Source organism: Pinus tabuliformis, chromosome X, assembly GCF_031772625.1.
Source record: "Pinus tabuliformis cultivar Carrire ecotype Pingquan chromosome X, CPIR1, whole genome shotgun sequence".
NCBI lineage: Eukaryota > Viridiplantae > Streptophyta > Pinopsida > Pinales > Pinaceae > Pinus > Pinus tabuliformis.
This window is the reverse complement of record NC_142308.1, coordinates 1,163,470,921-1,163,494,447: the sequence shown is the minus strand read 5'-3', so window position 1 is coordinate 1,163,494,447 and position 23,527 is coordinate 1,163,470,921. Positions and strand designations below refer to the sequence as shown.

Below are 23,527 nucleotides of genomic sequence, written 5' to 3'. Positions count from 1 at the left end.
AGAAATATATGACAAACTGGTAGAGTTGTTTTCTGTAAGCACTGTAGGAGAAGTTATCTCATTAAGGCAAGAACTCTACAAGCTAAGGATATCAAAAGAAGAAGGAATAACCTCATACTTTATGAGGATATCTGAAATAAGGGATCAACTTCAAGATCTGGGAGAAATAATGTCTGACAAGGAGATGACCACCATAGTACTAAATGCACTACCAGAGGAGTGGGGTAACTTTACTTCAAGCATTTATGGGAAGAAAGAAGCTACTCCATTCCAGGATCTATGGTCACTATGCAAGATTGAAGAAACCAAGCTGAAGGCAAAAACTGATGTAGGATCAAATGAGCAAAATCAAGCATATGCTGCTATGGCAAAGAGAAAAGGAAAGTTTGGGAAATTTGGTCCTCAGAAAAAGAAGAACATGGCTAAGATTCAATGCTATGGATGTCAAGAATATGGGAATTAAAAGAGAGATGGGCCTAAGCTCAAGAAGGATAATAACAAAAGAGATGGAGAATAAACCTATATCATCGAAGAAGTGGAGGAAGCTGAAAAGAAGAAGTCCAAGAAAGAGGAAGTAAAAGATCTCTACTATGATTGAGATAGTCTTCCTCACCTAGTTCTTTTCAAGTTTCTGTTTTTCAAGTTTTTTGTTGTAAGATATGGCCATCATGAGTCACTAAGGAGCATGATAGGATGCATCATGGCATCATAGAAGCATTGAAAGCAAGAGCTTGTGAAATCATCATAGAGAAGCATGAAAGATAGAAGTTTGTGGCAATCACCTATGGAAGGATATAACTCTTGGTAACCTCATTAAAAGCATAAATGGTACTTATAAGAAAACGAAAAATTCATCTAGTGCAAAGCACATTGTACATCAATCAAAAGGAAAACATTTGCTGAATGAGGCTACTCAAGATCCTCTGTTGGAATCTTCATTGGAAGGTTCACCGACTAAAAGGAAGCAATTGTTTCATCAAGAATTCCAATTTGTGGGAATTCATGGGATGGTGGAATGATGTCAAAATGTTAAATTATGGTATGTTCTATGCTTAGAGCAGTTTACTTATTTTTCTTTTTATTATCCACAGATTAGCAATCACATATACATTAAGTAAAGTGCAGATAGAAAATTAAATGATCAATAGAAAACAAGCCAATACAAGAGACAGAAGATGTGGCGGCTAGCTAGGACAATCCCCAATGCAGGGAAACCCTCTGATCAAATCTTATTTTATCTTCAATAGTTCAGTAGAGAGAAATAGTACAAAATCTGAATTCTGTAATTTTATATCAGCAGCAGCAAACCCTAGATCAGCAAAGTCAAACTTGGTCAAACTGGTTGAAATTGACCTCTAAAATACTTGGTCAATTTCCGGTCAACTTGTCCTCGAACAGCCTGAAGCAACAACCCTTGAACAACCCCAAAAGTATAGTCAATTTGCAGATTTCTGAAGTCAACTGCAACCCTAAACTAGGGTAGTCAACATCGGTCAAACCAGAGGTCAAATCACCTCAATTTTCATGCCAAAAATTGTGGCCTGCATAGGAGAGGCAACCACACCCAATTCGCACTTCTGGATGGTCAACTCTTGGTCAACGCTGGTCAAAGAGATGACCTGCTGTCCTAGCGTCCTCCTTTTTGCGTCTTCCTTGCCCTAGGACGTCTTCCTTTCAGCCACACGTGTGAGAAAGAGAGGCTCCTTTTATGCGAATTGGTTCAGGATCACACGATATCGCTTCATCCATAAATTAGGTTGGTTCAATCAAGGCAAGCACAGCCCTAATGCCTAGCCTCTTTCCGGGGTTTGGTTTCAACCCGATCCATTCCATCGAAGGAGTCAAAGAATATTTTCATATCTAGAGCATTTGAAAGATTGGGCGTAAGAGTGCTAAGTGAGACTTCGGCAATGTGTAAAGTAACTATTGAGATAGAAGCCTATCAAATGCCCTATTTCATTCAGGCGGAAGGTGGGTCTGGAGACTTTTCATCATCATTTTATTGGTGTACCACCTGATTTTGGTCTTGGTTTGTACCTGAGTCTTATTTGATGGAAGTTGGTATGATTTTTGTCTTAAGGGGTGGGAGAGAGAGAGAGAAGATGAGTGAATTGAATTGTCCAAATGAGGAGAATGCTCCTTGTATTTATATGCAAACGTTGAGGATGAATAGACGTGACTGTCGGGCTTTTGAGGCTACATAAGTTTGCTGGCCAACCTTGACAATTTGTCCATAATCAAAATAAATTCATATCTCCATAAATACTTATCGGAATCGAATGATCTTTAGATCAATCCTACACCTCTCGATGAGAGGAATCTAGGAAAAATATCAGAAGCCATAAATAAGGTGATCCAGATGGAGTTTGGCCCTAGTTGCCAATTTTAACACTCCCTCTCAACTAGGGGGAACTTCATCTGCAATCTGTCGGACCGTCGCTGCTATCCATCCATCAAATGCACTGTCCTGTACAGCTTAACCCCACTCTGATCTGCTTTGTTCTGCTTTGCTCGAACTATGAAGAAGAAGAAATGATCGTGGATGTATCATACCATCCTCCACTGACCCGAAATCAGTCTCAAAGTGTGAAACACTCTCACTGATCCCAGATCAGTATCATTGATCCCAGATCAATGGAGGTCATCCTAGTATAGGGAGTACGGTAGATACAGCGATGCATCCATCGATAGTACTACTATGGTCCCTATCCTCATTTCCCTGCTCATTGATTAGATGAGAGGTACTTCCCATGAGTCCCAGACTACATGGGTAGGATGCCTCGACAGGAGAACTAATCATCCTGTCCACAGGAGAACGAATCATCCTGTCCAGTGGATGCCATGGAGAACTAATCATCCTGGCCTATAGGAGCACTAATCATCCTGTTCCACAGTCGCTACAGAGAACGAATCATCTCGGCCTACAAGAGAACTAATCATCCTGTTCCATAGTCGCCACGGGGTGTCACAGGGGAAAGTTGAACCTTTACCCTGTACATAGTGCACCACCAGGGGATGGTGAGTCGCCTTGTGGTCACATGTCGCTCCAAGAAGTACCGTGCGCCCCCTTGGAGCTCCCAGAGCTCAATACATCATACTTGACCCTCATAAGAGGGTCTCTGAACGATACCAAGTCATTCTCGGAAAGTCAGGAATTTGACCTTTCTTAGGGCTTTGTCAAAATGTCGGCGACCTGTTCATCTGTACCAATATTTTGGAGCCTTATTGCTCCTCGCTGCACCATATCTCGAATATAGTGGTACCTGATATCGATATGCTTGGAGCGATCATGAAATACAGGATTCTCTGATAAACAGATCCCGCTCTGGTTGTCACACAGAATCACAGTGGTATCCAATGTAAATCCAAACAGCTCAATGAAGAGCTTTCACAACCAGATTGCCTCACAGGAGGCCATGCTAGCAACAATGTACTCTGCCTCAGCGATGCTTAAAGCCACCGACTTCTGCTTCCTGCTCATCCAGGATATCGAGGCAGATCCCAAAGAGAAACAACACCCGAAATTGCTCTTTCGGTCCACCACACTGCTTGCCCAATCAGCATCAGTATACCCAAGTAGTCTCACATCTCCGGCAGTGTATCTCAACCCATGAGTGATTGTGCCATGAAGATATCTCATCAGATTCTTGGCACCAATCCAATGAGAGTGGTGAGGCTCAACCATGTGTTCATTGCAAAGCATATATCCGGACGGGAGTTCACCAAGAACATTAATGCTCCGACGAGTTGACGATACTCGGTAGAATTTTGTAAAACAGGTCTGGCAGCACTACCGCTTAACTTCTTGAAGTGAAGTTCCATCAGGGTAGTTACAGGCTTGCAGTCCACCATGCCAAATCTCTCCAATATCTTCACCACATATTTTCCTTGAGATAGGAAAATCTCCCCTGGTTTCTGCCAGACTTCCAGTCCTAGGAAATAGTGCATAAGTCCTAGGTCTTTCATCTCGAACTCAGAAGCCAGCTCCCTCTTACATTCGTGAATGAGAGAGTCTGCACCTGTTAGAAAGAGGTCGTCAACATATAGCACCAGTATGAGAGGCTTGTCATCTATAACCTTGAAGTAAAGGTGAGGGTCGGCTTCACTCCTAGTGAATCCCAGCTTCATCAAGTAGCTATTGATCCTCTCATACCATGCTCGGGGTGCTTGCTTTAGCCCATAGAGGGCCTTCAACCTGCACACATGAGATTCTCGATCATAAATCTCAAATCCTTCGGGTTGCTCCACATAGACCTCCTCTTTGATCGAACCATGTAAGAACGCAGTCTTGACATCCATTTGATGTAGGTTCCATCCTTGCGAAGCAGTGAGGGCTATGATCGAGCAGATGGTGGTATATCGGGCAACAGGTGCAAATATCTCATCATAGTCTATACCCTCCTTTTGGGAGAAGCCACAAGCGACAAAACGAGCCTTATACTTTTCCGCACTTCCATCAATTGCATGCTTTATCTTGTAAAGCCATTTTGAAGTGACAACTGCTTTGTCCTGGGGTATGGGGACCACGTCCCAAACATCGTTTTTCATAATGGACTCATATTCCTCGGTCATAGCATCCTTCCATACTTGATGCTTGACGACATATGTGAATGATGAAGGCTCATTTTGGATGATCGTGCTCATGATGGTCAGGTATCCCTGATACCTGTTCGGCTTCTTACTTTCATGGAAGGTTCCTCGGGGTGCAATGTGTCCTTCAGCATCATCAAGTGTCCCCCCTAAGCCATGAAGGCCTCTTCCTGGAAGAGGAAGGCTCTTGCACATCCATAGGTTCTTCCACATCGGGCATCGTCTCATCTTCCTTTTCCTTCGGTTCCTCGGTGTCAACTTATTTAGATCCCCTTAAAGTAGGAAGATTGTCTACTTTGCTAAGAGCCATATCTTCGTCAAGGATGACATCATGACTAATCTCGACTTCCCTTTGACCAGCTACATAGATTCTATAGCCCTTAGTATTTTCACTATAGCCCACAAAGATTCCTTTCTTTCCAGATGCACCCAATTTGTTCCTTTTCTCTTTCGGCACATGAAAATATACAGGGCTTCCAAAAATTCTAAAATGAGATACGTCAGGTTTCTTACCAGTGAACATTTCTTCGGGAGTCTTGGAACCCAATGCTTGATGAGGGCATCAGTTTTGTACATATACGGAGGTATTTGCAGCTTCGGCTCACAGAAACTTCAGAAGTCTTTGGTTATGGAGCATAGCACAGACAACTTCCACAATTGTATGATTCTTCCTTTCCGCCACACCATTCTACTTAGGAGTATATGGTGTAGTAGTCTCCCTCTTAATGCCAGCATTTTTGCAAAAGTCATGAAACTCATTGGATTCATATTCAGTCCCATTATCAGTGCTTAAGATCTTGATCTTCTTTTCGGTTTGATTCTCGATCAAGGCTTTGAAGTGCCGAAACCAGAGAACACTTCATCCTTCTTTTTCAAGAAGTATATCCAAGTCTTGTGAGAATAATCATCTGTAAAAGTGAGGTAATATAAATATCCTCCCAAGGAGTTCACAGTCATCATACCGGATATGTCTGAGTGGACCAACTGCAATATATCGGAGGTCTTGCTTTGGCTCGAGGGGAATGGTCCCCTTTTGAGCTTTCCTTCGGCACATCCTGGACATACACCTTCTTGCTCTAATCTGAACTCGGGCATCCCGGTCACCATTTTTCTTACATCGGGTAGAGCTTTATAATGAAGGTGAGCAAACCTCTGATGCCATAGTTCGGACTGAAGAGATGTGTCACAAGACATGACACCCAGCAGACTTCCTCCGACTTGATATAATGAATCAACTCGAAAACCAAGAGTAAAAGCATCTTTAAACTTCTTTTTCCATACACGTACCCTGCCATCGCTAAAGGCCACCTTGTAGCCTTTGTCTTCCATTGCCGAAATGGACACTAGGTTCTTTTTGAGATCAGGTACATATAATACATCTTGTAAGTGGATGGTATTACCCTGATTCAATTGAAGAGTGACATTTCCTACGCCTTTCACGAGATATTTTGAATTTTCTCCAAGAACAATTTCCAGGTTGGTTTCCTTCTCTATCAGATTATAGAGAGCTTCTTTGTAACTAGTGAAGTGCCTTGAGGCACCACTATCAATAAGCCAATTTCCCAGTGAGTCAAGGGGAGCAGTAGTAGATAGGGCTGCTGGTAGATAGTATTCATCTTGCTTATTGTTAACAATGTTAGATTCGTACCTGGAATTTCTTGCCTTCTTGAATGGTTGTCCTCTTCCTTGATTTCCGACACTTCTTTTACCTCTGCCATTTGACCTGCCATTCCTTTGATTGCCTTGAGAGGGATTTTGATCATTGTCCCGGTGTGAGTCCCTTTTATCAGGGCACTCCCTTGCATAGTGACCCGTTTTATTGCAATTGTAACATCGTCCTTTTCTTCCACCCTTTGGTCCAGCGTTTCCTTTGAATTTAGCCCCAGAATTGTTTCTTCTTTTAGTATGAGAAGAAAAGGCAGAGGGATGACCTTTAAGTATGGGCATTTCTTGCTCTTCCATCCTCGTTTCTTCTTGAATGCATCTGGCCATTAATTCCTCAAATCCAGGAATTACGTTATTGTTGAGAAGAGTAGTCCTGAATATATACCATTCAGATGGCAGTCCTCCAAGAGTTGTGAGTGTCATTTCCCTGTCAGGAATTACTTCCCCAATAGATAGGAGATCGTTCTTGATCTCGGTGATCTTTAAAAAATATGCTTGCATACTCTCATCTTTGCCCTTCTTAATTTCCTTTAGCTTATTTCTAAGAAACAAGACTTGATTTGCATCATTAAATTTAAATAAACTCACCAGTCTATCGTAGATTTCCTTGGAGGTGTTCAGCTCGGAAACATAGGCCACCAAGCGCTTGTCGGTAGAGTCCTGGATGATCTTCCTTGCTTTGACTTCTCCCTTGGTCCATTTGTTCGTAACAGCAGTGGATGCATTTGATGGAGGCTCAACAATCCCGCCTCTCACATGGTCCAACACTTCCTGCTCTTCTAATGTTAGATCGAGAGACATCTTCCATCTGTGATAGTCAGACTTCTCATGGAGTTTGTCTTAGCCAGGGAAGTGTGTTGAGGACCCCATGATTTCTTTAAGATAGCCTTGCCAAACTTTTCTTCGGTGATTGCTCTTGCTCTTGCTTGGGCTGTCTTCACCTCAACTCCAATACCATGTTAAATTATGGTATGTTCTATGCTTAGAGCAGTTTACTTATTTTTCTTCTTATTATCCACAGATTAGCAATCACATATACATTAAGTAAAGCGCAGATAGAACATTAAAGGATCAATAGAAAACAAGGCAAGATGAGACAAAAGATGTGGCGGCTAGATAGGGACAAACCCCAATGCTGGGAAACCCTTTGATCAAATCTTCTTTTATCTTCAATAGTTCAGCAGAGAGAAATAGTACAAAATTTGTATTTTGTAATTTTATATCAGCAACAACAAACCCTAGATCAACAAAGTCAAACTTGGTGAAACTGGTTGCAATTGACCTCTAAAATACTTAGTACTACAGCCCTAAACTAGGGCTGTCAACACCGGTCAAACTAGAAGTCAGATCACCTCGATTTTCATGCCAAAAATTGCGGCCTACCTAGGAGAGGCAACCACACCCAATCCGCACGTCTGGATGGTCAACGCTTGGTCAACTTTGGTCAAAGAGATGACCTGCTGTCCTAGCGTCCTTCTTTTTGCGTCTTCCTTGCCCTAGGATGTCTTCCTTTTAGCCACACATGAGAGAGAGAGAGAGAGAGAGAGAGAGAGGCTCCTTTTATGCGTAGGAGAGAGAGAGAGATGATGATGAGTGAATTGAATTGTCCAAGTGAGGAGAATGCTCCTTGTATTTATATGCAAATGTTGAGGATGAATAGATGTGACTGTTGGGCTTCTAAGCCTACATAAGTTTGCTGGCCGACCATGACAATTTGTCCATAATCAAAATAAATTCATATCTCCATAAATACTTATCGGAATTGGATGATCTTTAGATCAATTCTACACCTCTCGATGAGAGGAATCTAGGAAAAATATCAGAAGCCATAAATAAGGTGATCCACATGGAGTTTGGCCCTAGTTGCCAATTTTAACACAAAAGAAGTGAATCAAATCAAGGAATTGAAGGTCTTTCAATCAAGGAAGTTGTTGAAGGGAGTCTAGAGGACCTAAAAAGAAAAAAAATGAGGTACATATGCTTGTATTTGATAAAATAGAGTCATGTCATATGGTTGCAGGTAACATGAATGAATTCTCTACCTCGAGAGCATGATCAAAAGGAAGGATTTCTTCCTTTGAAAGGATGCAGGAAGGCATGGGTCACACATCGACTAGATGAAATCAACATAATATGTCCTCATATGAAATATGAGGTGGTTGATGAAAATTGGAGGAACTCTGATTGGAAGTTCATGGAAAAGAAATGTGTGAAGAAAGAAAGGAAGATATCATGAAATATGCAAACTATGGAAGAGGTGATCAACATCCAAGGACTGAAATATTTGACTATGATATCTCCATGAAATATATGAAGACCCTGATGAACTCTGAAAAAGAAATAGACCCTTGAGAATATATATCTTTTAGAGATGTGTCAAAATGTATGTCGGATGTTGATGCAAACTAAAAGATGTCATGATGAAATACCATCACAAAGGTAATTTTGATTTAATTCTTATTTTTGAATGATATCTTGATGGGTTTATGCAGGGCTGCTAAGGGAAGAATTGTGGAGGTCTTCTACAACTGACAATCATGTGACAGGATGAAAGGTCCTTAAGAAAACATGATATGAAGAAGGTAACATGGCACAAAGGAAGGCTGAATATGAACTAATGGATCACTTTCCAATGGAAGAAATGATGACATAACTCATGGCTGAAAGTGATGGATGGTATGTGCCCTAGGAAGAAGTCCCAAAAGATGTAGACTCTTTGACAAAGAAGAAATTCATGACATCAAAGGGAGGAGTTCTACAAGTAGCTGGTTGTCCCATGATCTCCACCTGAAGAGTTGCTGAAAGCAAGTCCCTGGTCAAGAGGGCTTGGTCAAGACCCTAGTTAAGAGGGACCTTGGGTACATTCTTGTTTATAGGAAAGAGTACATTACTCAGTTGAATGGGTATATCCTCCCTAAGTTGAGAGGGAGAGATAGACATATCATTCTTGTCTTCACGTGGGAAGACAAAATGGAGGATTGGGTAAACATCTGGCATCTGATACTCTTTGAGGATGAGCTAGGGAATCCAAGATAAGAGTAGTTCTAGAGGACCAATATTCTTTGAGGACTGGGAATCCAAGAAAATAATAGTCTTGATGGAACACACTTTGAGAACCCAAATAGGGTATGTTCTGAGAGAGACAATGATGAGGGTGTCTATACATCATTGGTCTCGCCAGCGTTGAACTCTAATCTTGTGGAGAGATAGATCTGTTAGTCAAGGCCTTGCTATGTGACAATGCTAGTTGATATGATGCTATACAGATGGGTTACCAATCCGACTCTTCTTATGAGAATTCTTCAGATTGAGAATGTCCAAGTACCTTGTATGGATTATGAATACCTCCCTAGTTAAGAGGGAGTGTTGAAAAGTGTAACTAGGTTTGGTCTTCATAATGACATGTGTAATTGTGATTTTATGTAATTGATGTAAAGAAGAAAATAAAATTATTTTTGTAATACTTGAATCATAGGTTTCATGATCAAGGAATTTTATTTTTAGTTGAAGCTCCCATTGTGAGCTATTATGTTTGGTCATAATGTCATAAAGTCTAGTAAAGTCAATGTCAAGGATTGAAGATCCATTTGGGCATGTAATTCATTGTAAAATAATTTTTGTTAACCCTCCAAGACCTTGTCACAAGCTCCCCTTGAAGTCGGCCTAAGGATAAATCTAGAAAGGCATGTCGGCCTTGTCACCAAGAGAAGTCAACTTATTTTGGATGCTCAAACCACTATAAATAGGGCAGCTCGGCCTCACTTGAAGACAGAATTCGGTCAAGGCAATCTGAACCAAGAAAAAGGTGTGAAGATCACAAGAGAGAAGCCTCATCACCAAGTGAAGGAAAGAGGAAGACAACCAAGCCATTTTTCTGATCTGTTTTGGGCTGATTCACTCCACACGTGCGGAGAATTTATGCTGTCCAAACTGCAGAAGGAGCTGAGGTATTACATTCACACTTGAAGGTCAAATCAAGGAGAAGATTAAGGTGTATCTCAAGCCGAGTTGACAAAGAAGAAACCTCCAACTAGAGCGAAGAGAATCAATGTTCTAAAGTTGGTCAATCACATGTGATAGGGTTTCTGAAGTAGGGCCGACAACTGCAAGACTGATCTAATGGACCGAAATCTGAAGGATAGTCGAGCTAGTGGGTGGAGGAAGAAGTTGACCATCATTGTCTCAAGGAAGAAGAAGTCGATTCTAGAAGGCTTGTGACTTGGTCTTGGAGAGGTTGTTGTGTCAAGGGTCTTGGTCGTGGTATTCGTCAATTGAAGCCTCTATAAGAAGAAGAAGAATTCGTTTGGGTTTTCCTCTCAAGTTGGAGAGGTTTTGGCCCTGGATGGTCGCCTACATGCTGTGTCTCTTATCTCTTTATTGTTTATGCTTTGGTAGCTGTTTGATGAAGAAGAACACTATAATAATCTAAACAAAGAAAAGAACCTAATCTAAAGAAGTCAAAAGCATTCACAAGCAGTTATCATTGATAGAGAATTCTCATAATTCTAATGCCCTAGAGTTCTCAACAGTTGGAAGCTTAAAAAAGAGTTAAATGGCCTATTGTGAAATTGTATGCAAGTAAATTGCCCACACAGGTTGAATGCCCAAGTTAAAACAGAGAAAAAACTTAGTAGAGCTGCATATGGACAAAGATCCATGAAAAGGAGAGGAGTTCTGATTTGTGAACTAGAGCAGTTTGCAATGCTTGAAGAAGATGGCGAAGAAGATGAGAAGTTCGATGAAAGTCTTAAGGAAGGTTGGGAGGATTTAGACCAACACAAGGAAGAGATGCTAGAGGCATCAACAGAGACCAAGGAGTCTCATGATTTTGAAACTAAGGATTTGTGTGTGTATGCAGGTTATGAAGATGGACAACCACTAAAGGCTATCATAAAGGAAGAGAAAAATGTAGAATTGTCTCAAGTAGGCAAAAGTGAAAAGGACAGAGGCAAGAAAATCTTAGCATATGGAATGAAAGGTAGCAACTTTGTGACAGAGAAAGAGAATGCAGATGCTGAAGGACAACACTCGGATACAATGCCAGTTGATTATGATAAGGAATTAAAGCTTTTGGAAGAGTGGATAACAAAACCAAAGATGGATGAAAATTATACCATAAGGGCATATGCTGTAGATGAACATGATAACATGGTGAAGCAATTGACAACGAGACCAGAGGATGAAGCCATGACAACAACAATGATGAGCTTTTATGCAGAAACAAAGCAACAACTGCAGGATAGCAATATAAACCAACAAAGAACAGAACTGGATAATAAGCTGGATGTTTTATGGCAGCTTATGATGAAGATCCCTAGGTGGAGGTACAATGAGGTAAAGAAGACGGTCGAAAATAAAATACGCTTCACTGAAAGGACTTATGTAAGCAAGCCATGTGGACAACAACAACATAAAGTATGGGATCCAGGTAGAAGGATGGAGACTCATGGATAGGAGTCAATGAACTTTTTGTACCACGAGAGTTTGAAGTAGGAGCATATCACGGGTATCTTCAAAATGTATTTTTCTAAGTCTAGGAGGTTTCTAGGAGTTCTAGAATTCTAGAAAAATATGTAATGGAAACTAATTGTATTTAGAAAGTAGGCTCCTAAGATTATGAAGAATTCTAGAAATCGTATATTTAGAAAGTAGTCTCCTAAAATCAAGATGGTTTCTCTCAACCTCCTCCAAAAATCAAGGAGAGGAATTATCTCTTGAGAAATTCCAGTTCTTTCCTTCTCTAAGTATAAATAGGAATGTAATGTAATTGTTGGGCCAAGCTAGGAGGGGCAAAGATCCCAAACTCTTCCATGAATAAAATTTTTATTTTTACTACATCAATTGATTTTGATTTGTGTGTAGCTTCCGTTGTGGCACTCTACCATCATCGGTCCTCTCGCCTCTCTTGCTCACCATTGATCTAAGGCCTTTTCAAGCCTTCCATAGATCTGAGGCCTGCTTGACCCGTTCACAGATCAGAGGCCTACTTAGTCCTCTCCTCCAAGCCACAAGTATGAATCACTCACCCTTGTGCTTATACTTTTTCAAAGGGTGCAATACCTTGGGTCAGAATACCATGGGTCTATGGGTACAAAGTCCCATCGCTTAGCCCAATTGCCCCACACGTGAGAATACTCCTGATGCTACCCAAACCATCAAAATAAAATTGGTTTTGTGCTTCCTTTCGAGTCTGCAAATTAACAGTAGATTAAGCCAGATTTGAGGCAGCAAAAGCCTGGAGCAGGGCCCACTCCTAGGAGCTACACACTGCCATATATATGTTATATTTTGTTTGATTGCCATTAAATGTTAACAAACTATTGCTTCATATTTATTAATATATTAATGAATGTTGTAGGATTATCAATATGGCTGTTTCATACTTGCTGTGTGATAGTGCTCTGTAATGTTTTTCTTTTAGCTTGATTCATAATTGTAGTAGCAGTAACCAGGTTGTATTTAGTAGCATTTCCTTCTTTTATACAAGGAGCTTTGAGCTCAGTTTCAGAGCGGGATTTGCACATGTAATTGTTGATATTATATGGTAGGACCCAAGGAGAGCCATCATCTTATCTCAGAACTTAGGACATAGTTACTTTTGAATCTTGTAGTTTAGTTTACTTAGTTTTGATTGTTTGTAGTAGGCTGGAGTTAGTGTTATTCTTTCTAAGTTCTAACAGTCAATATGAGGTCCCAATATCTTTCACTGATAGTGTGAGTGACTAGCAGAAAAAAGGTAACCCTGGCTAGTACCTTTAGGATCAAAAGAAATTGGTCTCTGAGGTTTGACAGAGGGCTTCACTTAACACTCAACTTTGCTGCTGTAAATTGATTTGTAGACTTGTAACTTGTTGGACAACCACTTGAATTTACTTTACTTTAGCTTTTTTGAGTTGTAGACCTTGCATACGAAAGAAACCTCAACTTGAAGAGTATTAGTGCTATTTTTTATTGCGTTAATTTTTGGTAGAGAAGGGCTCCTAATTTAATGTTGATTTGAGCTTGTTATATGGATTTTTGGAGACCTTTTTCACAAGATTGAAGTACCCAACATTAGGGATTCCCAGTTGTTTTATTTGAGGAATTTTTTTGATTGATTTAGAATTTTCTTGAATGGTTGTGTTACCTATGAGCTGCTACACTAGATTTTTTGATGATCTATTATTTCAGGATTTTTTGAGTGCCGATTTATGTTTGGTGGCTACATTGCTGATTTAGTGTGTTGTTCAATGGATATCACCCTCAAAATATGTTGATGTTTGTAGCTCGGGCAGGTACTTTTGCATAGGCTTAAGTGTCTAGGTATGCAGAAGTTGCCCAAGATCTCCTTAGAACACTTGCTTTAGTGTGAGCAAGCTGCGTTTGTTACTTAGCCTAAGACCTAGGAAAAACGCCTAATTATTATGTTGGCTTATTGAGCTAAAGTAAACTTGGAAAAGTAAAGTAAATTACTTTAGTGAATATGTTTTAATCTCAACCCTTGATCTCAAATGAGGCGAGATTTAATCTTGGCCATCAATCACTTTGGAGATTAGGGTTAGGGATTTGGCTCAATGTAAAGTTATAAAGACAAGGATAGGGAGAAGGAGAAGACATCATATACAAAACCACAAGGTTGAGAGAGGCTTCTCAATGAGTCTTTTGGGTCTGAGGAGAGGCTCAATGTAAAGTTATATAGACAAGGAAAGGGAGAAGGAGAAGACATCATATACAAAACCACAAGATTGAGAGAGGCTTCTCAACGAGTCTTTCGGGCCTGAGGAGAGGGAAGCAAGGAGATCCAAATCAACAAAGAATGTTTGAGCAACTGGATCAAATCCAATGTTGTATGTAGTTCCTTAGTTGGGCCATTTTTGCAGGAAGGGAACCCAAGTAAGTTCAAAACTTAATGAAGAGCTTTGATTGGGCATAATTTCCGTGTCATTTTTTGTGATCGAGATTGCTGAATTTGCTTTTGCTATACTTAATGTTGTTAATACACTAGCCACTACCTTTATTTAGTAGACGTAAATATGCTCCGAACTAATTGCTAGTTTGACAGGGTAAGAAAATTAACAAAATGGTACCCTAGCACTACGTTGGTTTATACAAACTCCATATTTTTTTGTATTTTATAGTAGATTTAGAGATTTTTGGCTAGTGGTGTTGCATTAAGCACTACAAAGCTATGTTTGATAGATCCAATTTTTAATTTTTTCATTTTTTGGGCAACTGATTCAAAGGTTTTTGGGTAGTAGCATTGCCCTAAGCACCATAGAAATAGGGTATCCTAATCCGATTTTTTAGTAGTTGATCTACAAATTATTGGGCAGTGGCATTGTATTGAGCGATGTGGAGATAGGGTTTCCATAGTTCATTATTTTAGTAGTTGATCTAGAGATTTTGGGTGACTAACATTATTGAAATGTTGTTATATTAAGGGTTTTGGATTATATGCTCTTTTAGTTTTAAAACCCTCTTTTGACCCAACATTATCTTTCTTATTCATTTAGCAATACAAATCTCTCTTAGGGACTACAATGCATGTACCATGAACTGGTAGATTTCTCCTTGATAGATCTTAGGATGCCCTCTATAGCTCTAAGATTGAATTAACCATAGTAGATCTTCACAGGGTATTATATGATGGCTTAGGATATCTTTTGACATACAACAAATACCTTTTTCACCTTGGTGAGCTGCATGACTTGCTGATTTTGAATGGCCTCTCATGCTTCCTAGCTTCAGTTAGACTTGTTTTCCTCACAATGAGGGTGTTAGTGCTGTTGTCTACTTCTTGGCCAATCGAGACTTGATCCTATTTATTTTCTAGGACTGAGTTATCTCCATCCATTTAGTGGACCATGTGCCCCTTTCCTTTCACCTTTGAATCACCATCTTGTTTGTTGATATTGATCAAGATGCCCACCTTTGCCATGTTTGCCTACTCTTCCCCTCCCTATCGCATTTTTCATCTCTTGAATTGAATGCTTCCATTAATTATATGTTGTTGTTAATCATTGGGGACGTGACCCTTAGTGTTTATCCCCATCTCATTTGATCTTCTTTCCTGTCTCTTAATTTTAAATCAAGTATGGTTAATTGTGGGTACGTTTAGGAGTGAAAAATCCACCACAGACAACTTCATCACATACTCTTGCATGATCTGACATCCTATTCCCACTTATGGAGATCCCATCGTTAACTTCCTTGCCGAAAGAAACATATCCCCTTTTTTCAAGGGCGACATGTATTGTGCAATACCCTTCTTCATTACCCCAAAACATTTTTATGTAGTATTTTTCCTTGCCACTTATGCTCTCCATATACCTTGATCCCCTATCCATTTTCACCCATATGCTCGCTCTTTATATTGTCTTTAGGTAGCCTCGTGTTGTTGTCTCCCTCATCCCCATCCCCAACATCATCATGCTTCTTGTTCTTCTGTAAATATAGCCATAAGGTATTGTGGGATTTGAACATTAGTGGAATGGTTGACTAGGAGGGATTTAAGCGGAATTCTTCAAACATGGCATAAATTCTCATGTAGACTACATTGCAAATCTATTTAACCATGCTGTTTGATTGGGATTTGCATAGGCTTGGTCTTGCCACATTATTTTCCTGATACAGAATACATGGTCTAGGATTGATCTGAATAACTATAGGATGATCATGTTGGGGCACATTTTGTCCAATCTCTTTGCAGTTCCCTTCATTTACATCTATCAAAGGAGCTTGAGAGATGTCACATGAGGGTCAAAGGGCAACTATGTTTCTTTTTTTGGCATCAGGCTATTGGCCATACTCTCACCCTATGAACAATCAATGGGGAGGCACGTCATTGCTCTTTGAAAGTCTTATGCTGCTTCTTAAATTTCAAATATTAATTGACTTAGTTTTGAAGGAGGCCCTTTTTTAATATCTTTGAGACATTGGCATCTTAGAGATCATCATCATTGCCATCACACACCTATATGAGTTCGTCCTTGGCCACCTTAGTATAGCTTCATTTAGAGCACCATTGAAGTGAAGTAAGGTTGCCCTTTCTGCTCTACCTTGTTTGAGATCTATATTGATGAGTTGGAGTCCTTTTTATAGGAGCATATTCATCTTGGGGATGGCCCTCTTCTTCATCAAGCCCTGATCTCCATCTTCCTTTTTCGTAGATGATTTGATCATGTGGCCTCTATCCTAGAGGGTTTGCAACTGTGTGACCGGATCCATGGGGTCTTGATGCTGGATTTGTAGATATACATATTCACCCACATTTGCTTAAGACACACTAGTTAAACAGATCCTTCAAACCCAGAAACAGATCCCATGTTGCTGAAACAGATCTTGTGTTAGCTAGCCCTCACACGTTGGATCCCAAGCAAATAACCTTAGAGTTTTAGGTTCTATTTTTGAATTTTTTTAAAGGATGTTTGCTGCAAATTTGAAATCCTAAGCAACACATATTCTATTCTTTCTTGTAGTTATAGTACTTATTATTAATATGTAGGTTATATAGCTTTATAGGTAAGTTATTAATTACCTGTAACTTGAAGGCTGTATAGCACACGATAATGCTAGGAGGAAAGGCTTTAGACATTAAATTTTTAATTTTTAAATTTTGATAATGCTAGTGGAAAAGCTCTGGGAAAGCTTTGAGACAATATGTAGATAATAATATATAGTATATACTTAGTTTTTAGTTTTCTTTGTGTGCAAAGGATGGCTGTGTTATTAAACTCTAGGTGAGGACTCTTAGAACAACATGATAAATAGACTATAGCATGTGTGTGATATTCATTTACCATCGTTACCAGCTAGGGGTTTTTAGATTTTAAAGCGGGTTTCAAGGAAGATGACAGGTTGTTCATCATATAGAGTTGAAATATTCAGATGATAACAATGTAGACCCATTTCTGGATATATATTAGACCTACTCTACATCATCATATCAATTGAGTGATCATTGTTAAAACTTAAGACACCCAATTTAGTATTTTACAATTATCCTTTTTGTATAAGGCATGGTGCATCATGATTTCAATCTTCATATTTATAAATTGTCTAATGATTTTAGTTCCAATGTTGTGATTCATGAGTGATTTTTTATTTTTGACTTTGAATATGCATTTCAAAATTTAAAAAGATTATTATATTTTTTGTATGTGGTATTTCCCCATTGTTTTTGGATCCTAGCTTTTCAAAAATTTGTTTGGATCCATATCCAGATCTAGATCCATTTCCTGGTACCTTGGGTTTGAAGAGATATTGGTGCACCTAGGTAAAACCAAGGGTGATGATTGTTGATGTCTCAAAGAGTGTCCCTACAGGCGTACATTTCTTCTTTAGGAGATAGGATGTTGAAATCACCACAAACTATACCTACTTGGGAGTCCAATTTTTAAGGGCTAAATTTGGGTTGATAAACACACTCTAACCACAGATTTAAGGGGTATGGGACACTTGCTTTCCTAGAACAGTAGTCTTTTTGGAACCATTTCCAAAACATATTTTCGAAGATGGATCTCATGGACTCTAACATTTGATCCATGGTTCATTAAAGCTCTGAGGTGTGGGGGCATAGCTTGCTGGAGTTAGATTGGGCCAATACTAAGAGTGTACAAATTCTCAAACTTTGTTGTTTCATTAGGAGCACGAGGATAGTACCCCATGCCATTCTTCAGATAGAGTGTACGACTCATCCTTTCTAGCACAAGACCATTTACAGATTAGACTTGTTATTTAATTGTATCTGATGTCTTGCTCACTTGGTTGTCAGTAGGGATTGTTATTTGTACCTTGCTTAGTACTCCTTAAGAGGCCTTGGCCTCGAATAGACCTATGGGATGGGTTCATCGTTTTTGACTTTTAGAGGTCTCAGATCTTTTTTGTTTAGTGGCGTCTTGATGGATTGCCTCTCGTCTTTCAAGTATTCTTTGGGTGATCCTGGACATCTCTTGTTGAATGAGCAGGGGGTGAACATGATTATCATAGATGACATATGAAAGTAATATATGCAGGTCACTTGGTTCATCTCACCATGAGGGTTGAAGACCAAAATGCCCTTCTATGCAAGGTACTTTTTGGAGTTGAGAGATGTGATCATTATTTGAAGCTGTTGCATGCCAGGACATTGGATGCATGTACTCAAAATCTCTAGGCATGTTTGGAGTGGGTTCACATAGCCTATGGATAGAGGCCGGACATCAATTTCAACATAGAGGAACAATTTATTTTTTTGTGCCCTGCCTACATATGAGATAAGGGGATAGGTCTGTTGTCTCTTCAAGGAGTCGTAGAACTCTCTCTCCATTTTCTTCTAGTACCTGATCTACAATGCTTAGATCTATTTATGAGGGAGGCATTGGTTCTTTATGTTGAGCAAGAGACATTCAGAGCTATTTGTCCAAATCGTGGGACAATGCTTGTTCTTCTAATATGCAGTCCTCCACTTTCAGAGAGCAGTAACAGGGCCCTCCTTTGAGATGACGAGAAATCTAATGGACTGCTTCTTCTTCCAGCTCCTCTAGAGAGTCTGTTATCAAGGGCTTCTACTCTTCCTTCTTAGAGGCTAAGGGAGATACATATATATAGCTTAGTGTTGCAAAAGTCGGACTTGGGAATAAATCGGCAAGGGTTCGAAATTTGAAAAAGTTGTAAACGTCTGGAGGAAATCGAAAAAATTGGCAAAAACTCAGCAAAATTAAAAAAGTCTGGTTGAAAAACTCCCGATTTGGGCTTTTTATCGGGATTTAATCTGGATTTTGGTAACACTGAGATAGCTATATCTTGCAGAGTAAGTATTCCTTCTCTTTTGATGAATAGGTCTATGGGACATTGATCCCCTCGTATCCTCCTCATTGGCATCCATTTGTGGAGTTTTTGACATTGGACCCTTAGCAGTTCTTGTATCTATCTAGGTTTTCTAGCAACACTTTCTTTTTTAGTTTATATAGTTTAGAATTTTGATTAAATATGCTTTTGGCTTTCATAGAAGTGGCCCTTTCACTCCCATAGTATCTTGATATTTTTGTACTTAGCAGCTCCATTGACCTATATTTGATAATTTCTTGGACATTGATAAAACTGTCTTATCTGTATCTCTTGGACTAGGATCTTAAGCTAAGCTTTGTGCTAATTTTTATACTTAACAGTCCCATTGACCTATTCATGGCCATTTGTTGGATATTAATAAAATTTTCTTATGTTATCTCTAGAGTTGGTCTCTTCAGCTAAGGCTTGCACTATCATGGTGCAGGTTCAATAAATTGCAGATTTTTTGGAAGAAACATGTAGTACTTCTTCCTTCTTTGGGTTGGATCAAGTTGGCTTTTGCAATTTGCAGAGTGTTTAACATAATGGACTGGAGAGGAGGTTGTCCCATTACGCGTGGATACTTATCTTATTTGGGCCCATTGACCTATTCATGGTCATTTGTTGGATATTAATAAAATTATCTTATGTTACCTCTAGAGTTGGTCTCTTCAGCTAAGGCTTGCACTATCATAATGCAGATTCAATAAATTGCATATTTTTTGGGAGAAACATATAGTACTTCTTCCTTCTATGGGTCGGATCAAGTTGGCTTTTGCAATTTGCACAGTGTTTAACATAATGGACTCGAGAGGAGGTTTTCCCATTACGTGTGCATACTTATCTTATTTGGGCTGTTCTGTTAAAGAAGGAACCCATAGGAATTTTTAGTAACAAAGTGAGAAGATGTTTCCAAGTGAGAAGGAACCTTTACCAGCACTTGAAATGATGTTGATGTAAGAGATATGGTTTATAGAGGTATTAAGAGGAAATATGTATCTTTACTGTATTTCCCATGTTTAACATGAAGTGGGAAAGTTGTGATGTAATGCCTTTGTCCAAGGCCTTCCATTCAGATTAAGGGGGTATGTTGTGAATAAGGCTGACCCTATTTTGAGTTCGGTGTCTATATGTTCACACACTTCTATGCCTCGTTAAAGCCAACCTATATTCGAATCCAAGTATCCATACACCTGCATCTTTGAACCTTGGCAATGTAGATTAGGTAAGTATCCATACTCACTGTTTCTTTGAACCTTGGCAATGTAGATTAGGTAAGTATCCATACTTACCTGCATCTTTGAACCTTGGCAATATAGATTAGGTAAGTTTTAATATATATCAAACCTATTGAATTTTGAACCCTAAACTACACCAAATATTTGCATCTTTGAACCTTGGCAACGTAGAATAGGTAAGTTTAATGTATATCAAACCTTTTATTTTGAATCCTATCAAATTATTATTTTGAAAATTATTCTCCAATCTTGTACATAAACTTTCATCTGCTTCCACAGATCCTAGGATCTTCGTTTGTTATGCATTGTATTAGTAAATGGTAGAACATTCTTGGTTTTGGGACCCAAATTATTGCTTTGAGACTTCTGTAGCCATTGTTTCTTGTGTAGTTACTATTTCTTTTGATTTAATATCTTGCAAAGAAGTCACTTGTAAAAGTTAGGGTTGAAGATTGGAAAATTTGTAATTTATTTAGGGCTTAGGCAGTCATTATCTGGCAGTTTTATGTTCTTGAACTTTATTACAAGAAAACTAGAGCTGTTCTTATACATCCTAGGCACAGAAACAGAGGTTGCTATCTAACCCAAAGTAGTAATATATTACTTGCAGAGATGACTTTGATGAGGAGTCAGGCGGCATTGTACTGTCTGGAGGGGTTCCCTCGGTGGCAAGTGGAAGTGATGATCATGCTGATGAAAGTGGAGAAAAGCTACCAATTGCAACTACAGAAGATGGAGATGGTTCTGATGATGTTGAATTAATCACAGCTGACTCTCTAGTCACTTCTGGAACTAAGAGAAAATTGGGCGTTGATATAGCATTTACTGATGACAACTCAGGTAACAAAAAGCAGATCACGGTCCTCACAACTAACACAGTTGCTGTTGCAGGAGGTAAGAGAAAGTTGGATGACGATGACAATGATGTGATTCTAATTGATGAGGATCCTGGTAATAGGAAGAAGATAAGATTGGAGTAGGACTTCTGTCATGCTTCATAACCTGTAGAAAAATCAGATTTTGCTGGTAATCTAACTTAGAGTTTATTTTTGTTTCTGATCCCCATGTAAAATGTATTCATTTTGCTGCTTAAAGAGGTCCTCATTTTAGGCTTGCATTTTGGCATGATGTGAATAATACAAAATTAATGGTTTTGTTATTCATCCTGGTAAACGATCACCTTTACATGGGAAGGAAGCCTTGTCCATTGAATCAGCATAGATGCCCAATTCACATCTGAGTTGGTTGTTGACTCCAAAATTTTTCACATTGGGTCATGCGATTGGTTTCTCATAGTGCAAAAGTCTATTGAGCACCCATAAAATGACTAACAAGGGTAGTCACACTCGTCATAGTTTTTTTGTGTTCTGTGGAGAATATGGTATGTACTGGTTTATAAGTTGAGCGAAATACAGCCATGGTTGATTGTGTGCTCTACGAAGTCAGTTGCATACTTGGGCTTGCATGATGGTGATTGAGAAATCAAGATGGTACGTTCTGTTTTTAACGACATCCTTTCTATGGTAATTCTCATTTTATCTGGCTGATAATTGCTTCTATTTTTCTCATCATGTGGATGGTGAATATTTGCTTCTTGAATAATGTAGTAATGAAAATGCACAAATTTTATCACAAAACCATGTTTATCACCATGAGAAAGCAGTAATTTACTGCCTAGTGAATGTCTAGTCTCTTAATCACAAGTATAATCAATGCATCAATAAGAGATTCAAAACTTGTGAGGATTCTATTAAGAAGGTGGAACATGCAATACATTACTACTGTTAGGAAGGCCAACAATTTTTCTCAAATAAAATCATGTTGTACAACATCTTCAAAACATAAATCTAGATCTTGTGCACTTTAACACAGCCTATTTCAGAAGAGGGTGTGCTTGTCTAATAGAAGAACTGAGTAATCAGTCAAATGTACCTAATTTAAGTCTGGATAGACTCCTAATTTTAAGTGGTGTTATGATGGAATATATTTTAAGGGTTGAATTCGGGACTCAATGTATATAAGAGAAAAATATGACATGGGGAATGATTATGTAATCAGTCAATTTACCTAATTTAAGCCTAGCTAACTTCAGTGGTGTTATGATGGACTTGTATATTTTCAGTTTGAATTGCTTAATACTTGCGTCGTTCATTTTCAGTTATCATGCTGTCGAATACGGTTATGGCACCTAGTATTATGTTCATTGAAACCCACTGTAAGCAAAAACCTGAAAGAACAGAACCCTGGAAAGAAAATGCTATTCAATGTTGTTTTTTTTGCACTACATAACAAAGAGGAATTAGCAACACATCATTTGCGATGACTTGTTTTGCCAGCAATTGATACGAAGGAATGAAAGGAACAAAGAATTAACAATCACCGCTATTATGTTCAATCACTTCGCATTTTATTTCATTTTGATTAATCCCTAGTCTCGATTAATTAATTTATTTATCCGAAACCAGTTGTTTCTATATTTGTCTTGTTATGTATAGCAAACACAGAGAAAAGATCCCTGCCAATATGAAGTTAAGGGCTACTATACCGTTTTCTTGCGTGATTTAGGTTTCTACGAATTATAAAACTCGTATATGGTCATATTTTGTTGATATTTTCCACTTTGAAACATTATTACAGTATATAATATTTCCCTTAATTTGCATCTATATTCTGAAATACCTATTATTTTGAAGTTGATATTATATTTTTTAATAATTAAAGACTACTTTTTGTGTAAGAGACAATGTTGCTACAATTTATTTTGAATTATTTGTGTAAGATGAATTATTTGTGTAAGATGGTGCTTGCCTTTAAGGCCATTGGATTTTAATTTATTATGCATACTGAATTATTTGCGCCTAGTTTAACAAGGCTGTAAATTTGCCTGGAAAATAATGGAAATTCCATCGATTTTTTTGGAAATCTCGGTTACAATTGTCAAGCTTCAAGATTTTGGGTGCCCCAAGGGTTTTTGATGGTGCTGAATCTATTTCCGACATCAAAAACAAGATTTAAGCACTCCAACCATTAGAATTTTTAGGAAAAAATGGCCGGATTCTGGCAGATTTTAGCTCTTTGGGCAAATTTGCCACCTCGGTAGACTGTCAATTATTTGTGTTGGATGATGTTTTCCTCGATAGCCATTGAATATGATTTTTTTGAGATATCAGTTGTTGATAACGAGGAAAAAACATACCTAAAAGTATTGTTGTGTACATCCTATTGAAATAAAGATGAGAAAATTATGT

At 38.8% G+C, this 23,527-nt stretch overlaps 1 protein-coding gene across 3 annotated transcripts in view; it reads left to right on the top strand.

Moving 5' to 3' along the window:
* Window positions 1-21,716, top strand: part of SAE2 (SUMO-activating enzyme 2) — a 151,557-nt gene extending 129,841 nt beyond the window's left edge. For all 3 annotated transcript variants that reach the window (XM_089453299.1, XM_089453300.1, XM_089453301.1), the window contains one exon: window positions 20,890-21,716. In XM_089453299.1, the coding sequence (XP_089309425.1) occupies window positions 20,890-21,259 (370 nt within the window). In that variant the 3' untranslated portion in view covers window positions 21,260-21,716. The remainder of the gene's footprint in view (window positions 1-20,889) is intronic.
* The last annotated feature ends 1,811 nt before the right edge of the window (window positions 21,717-23,527 follow it).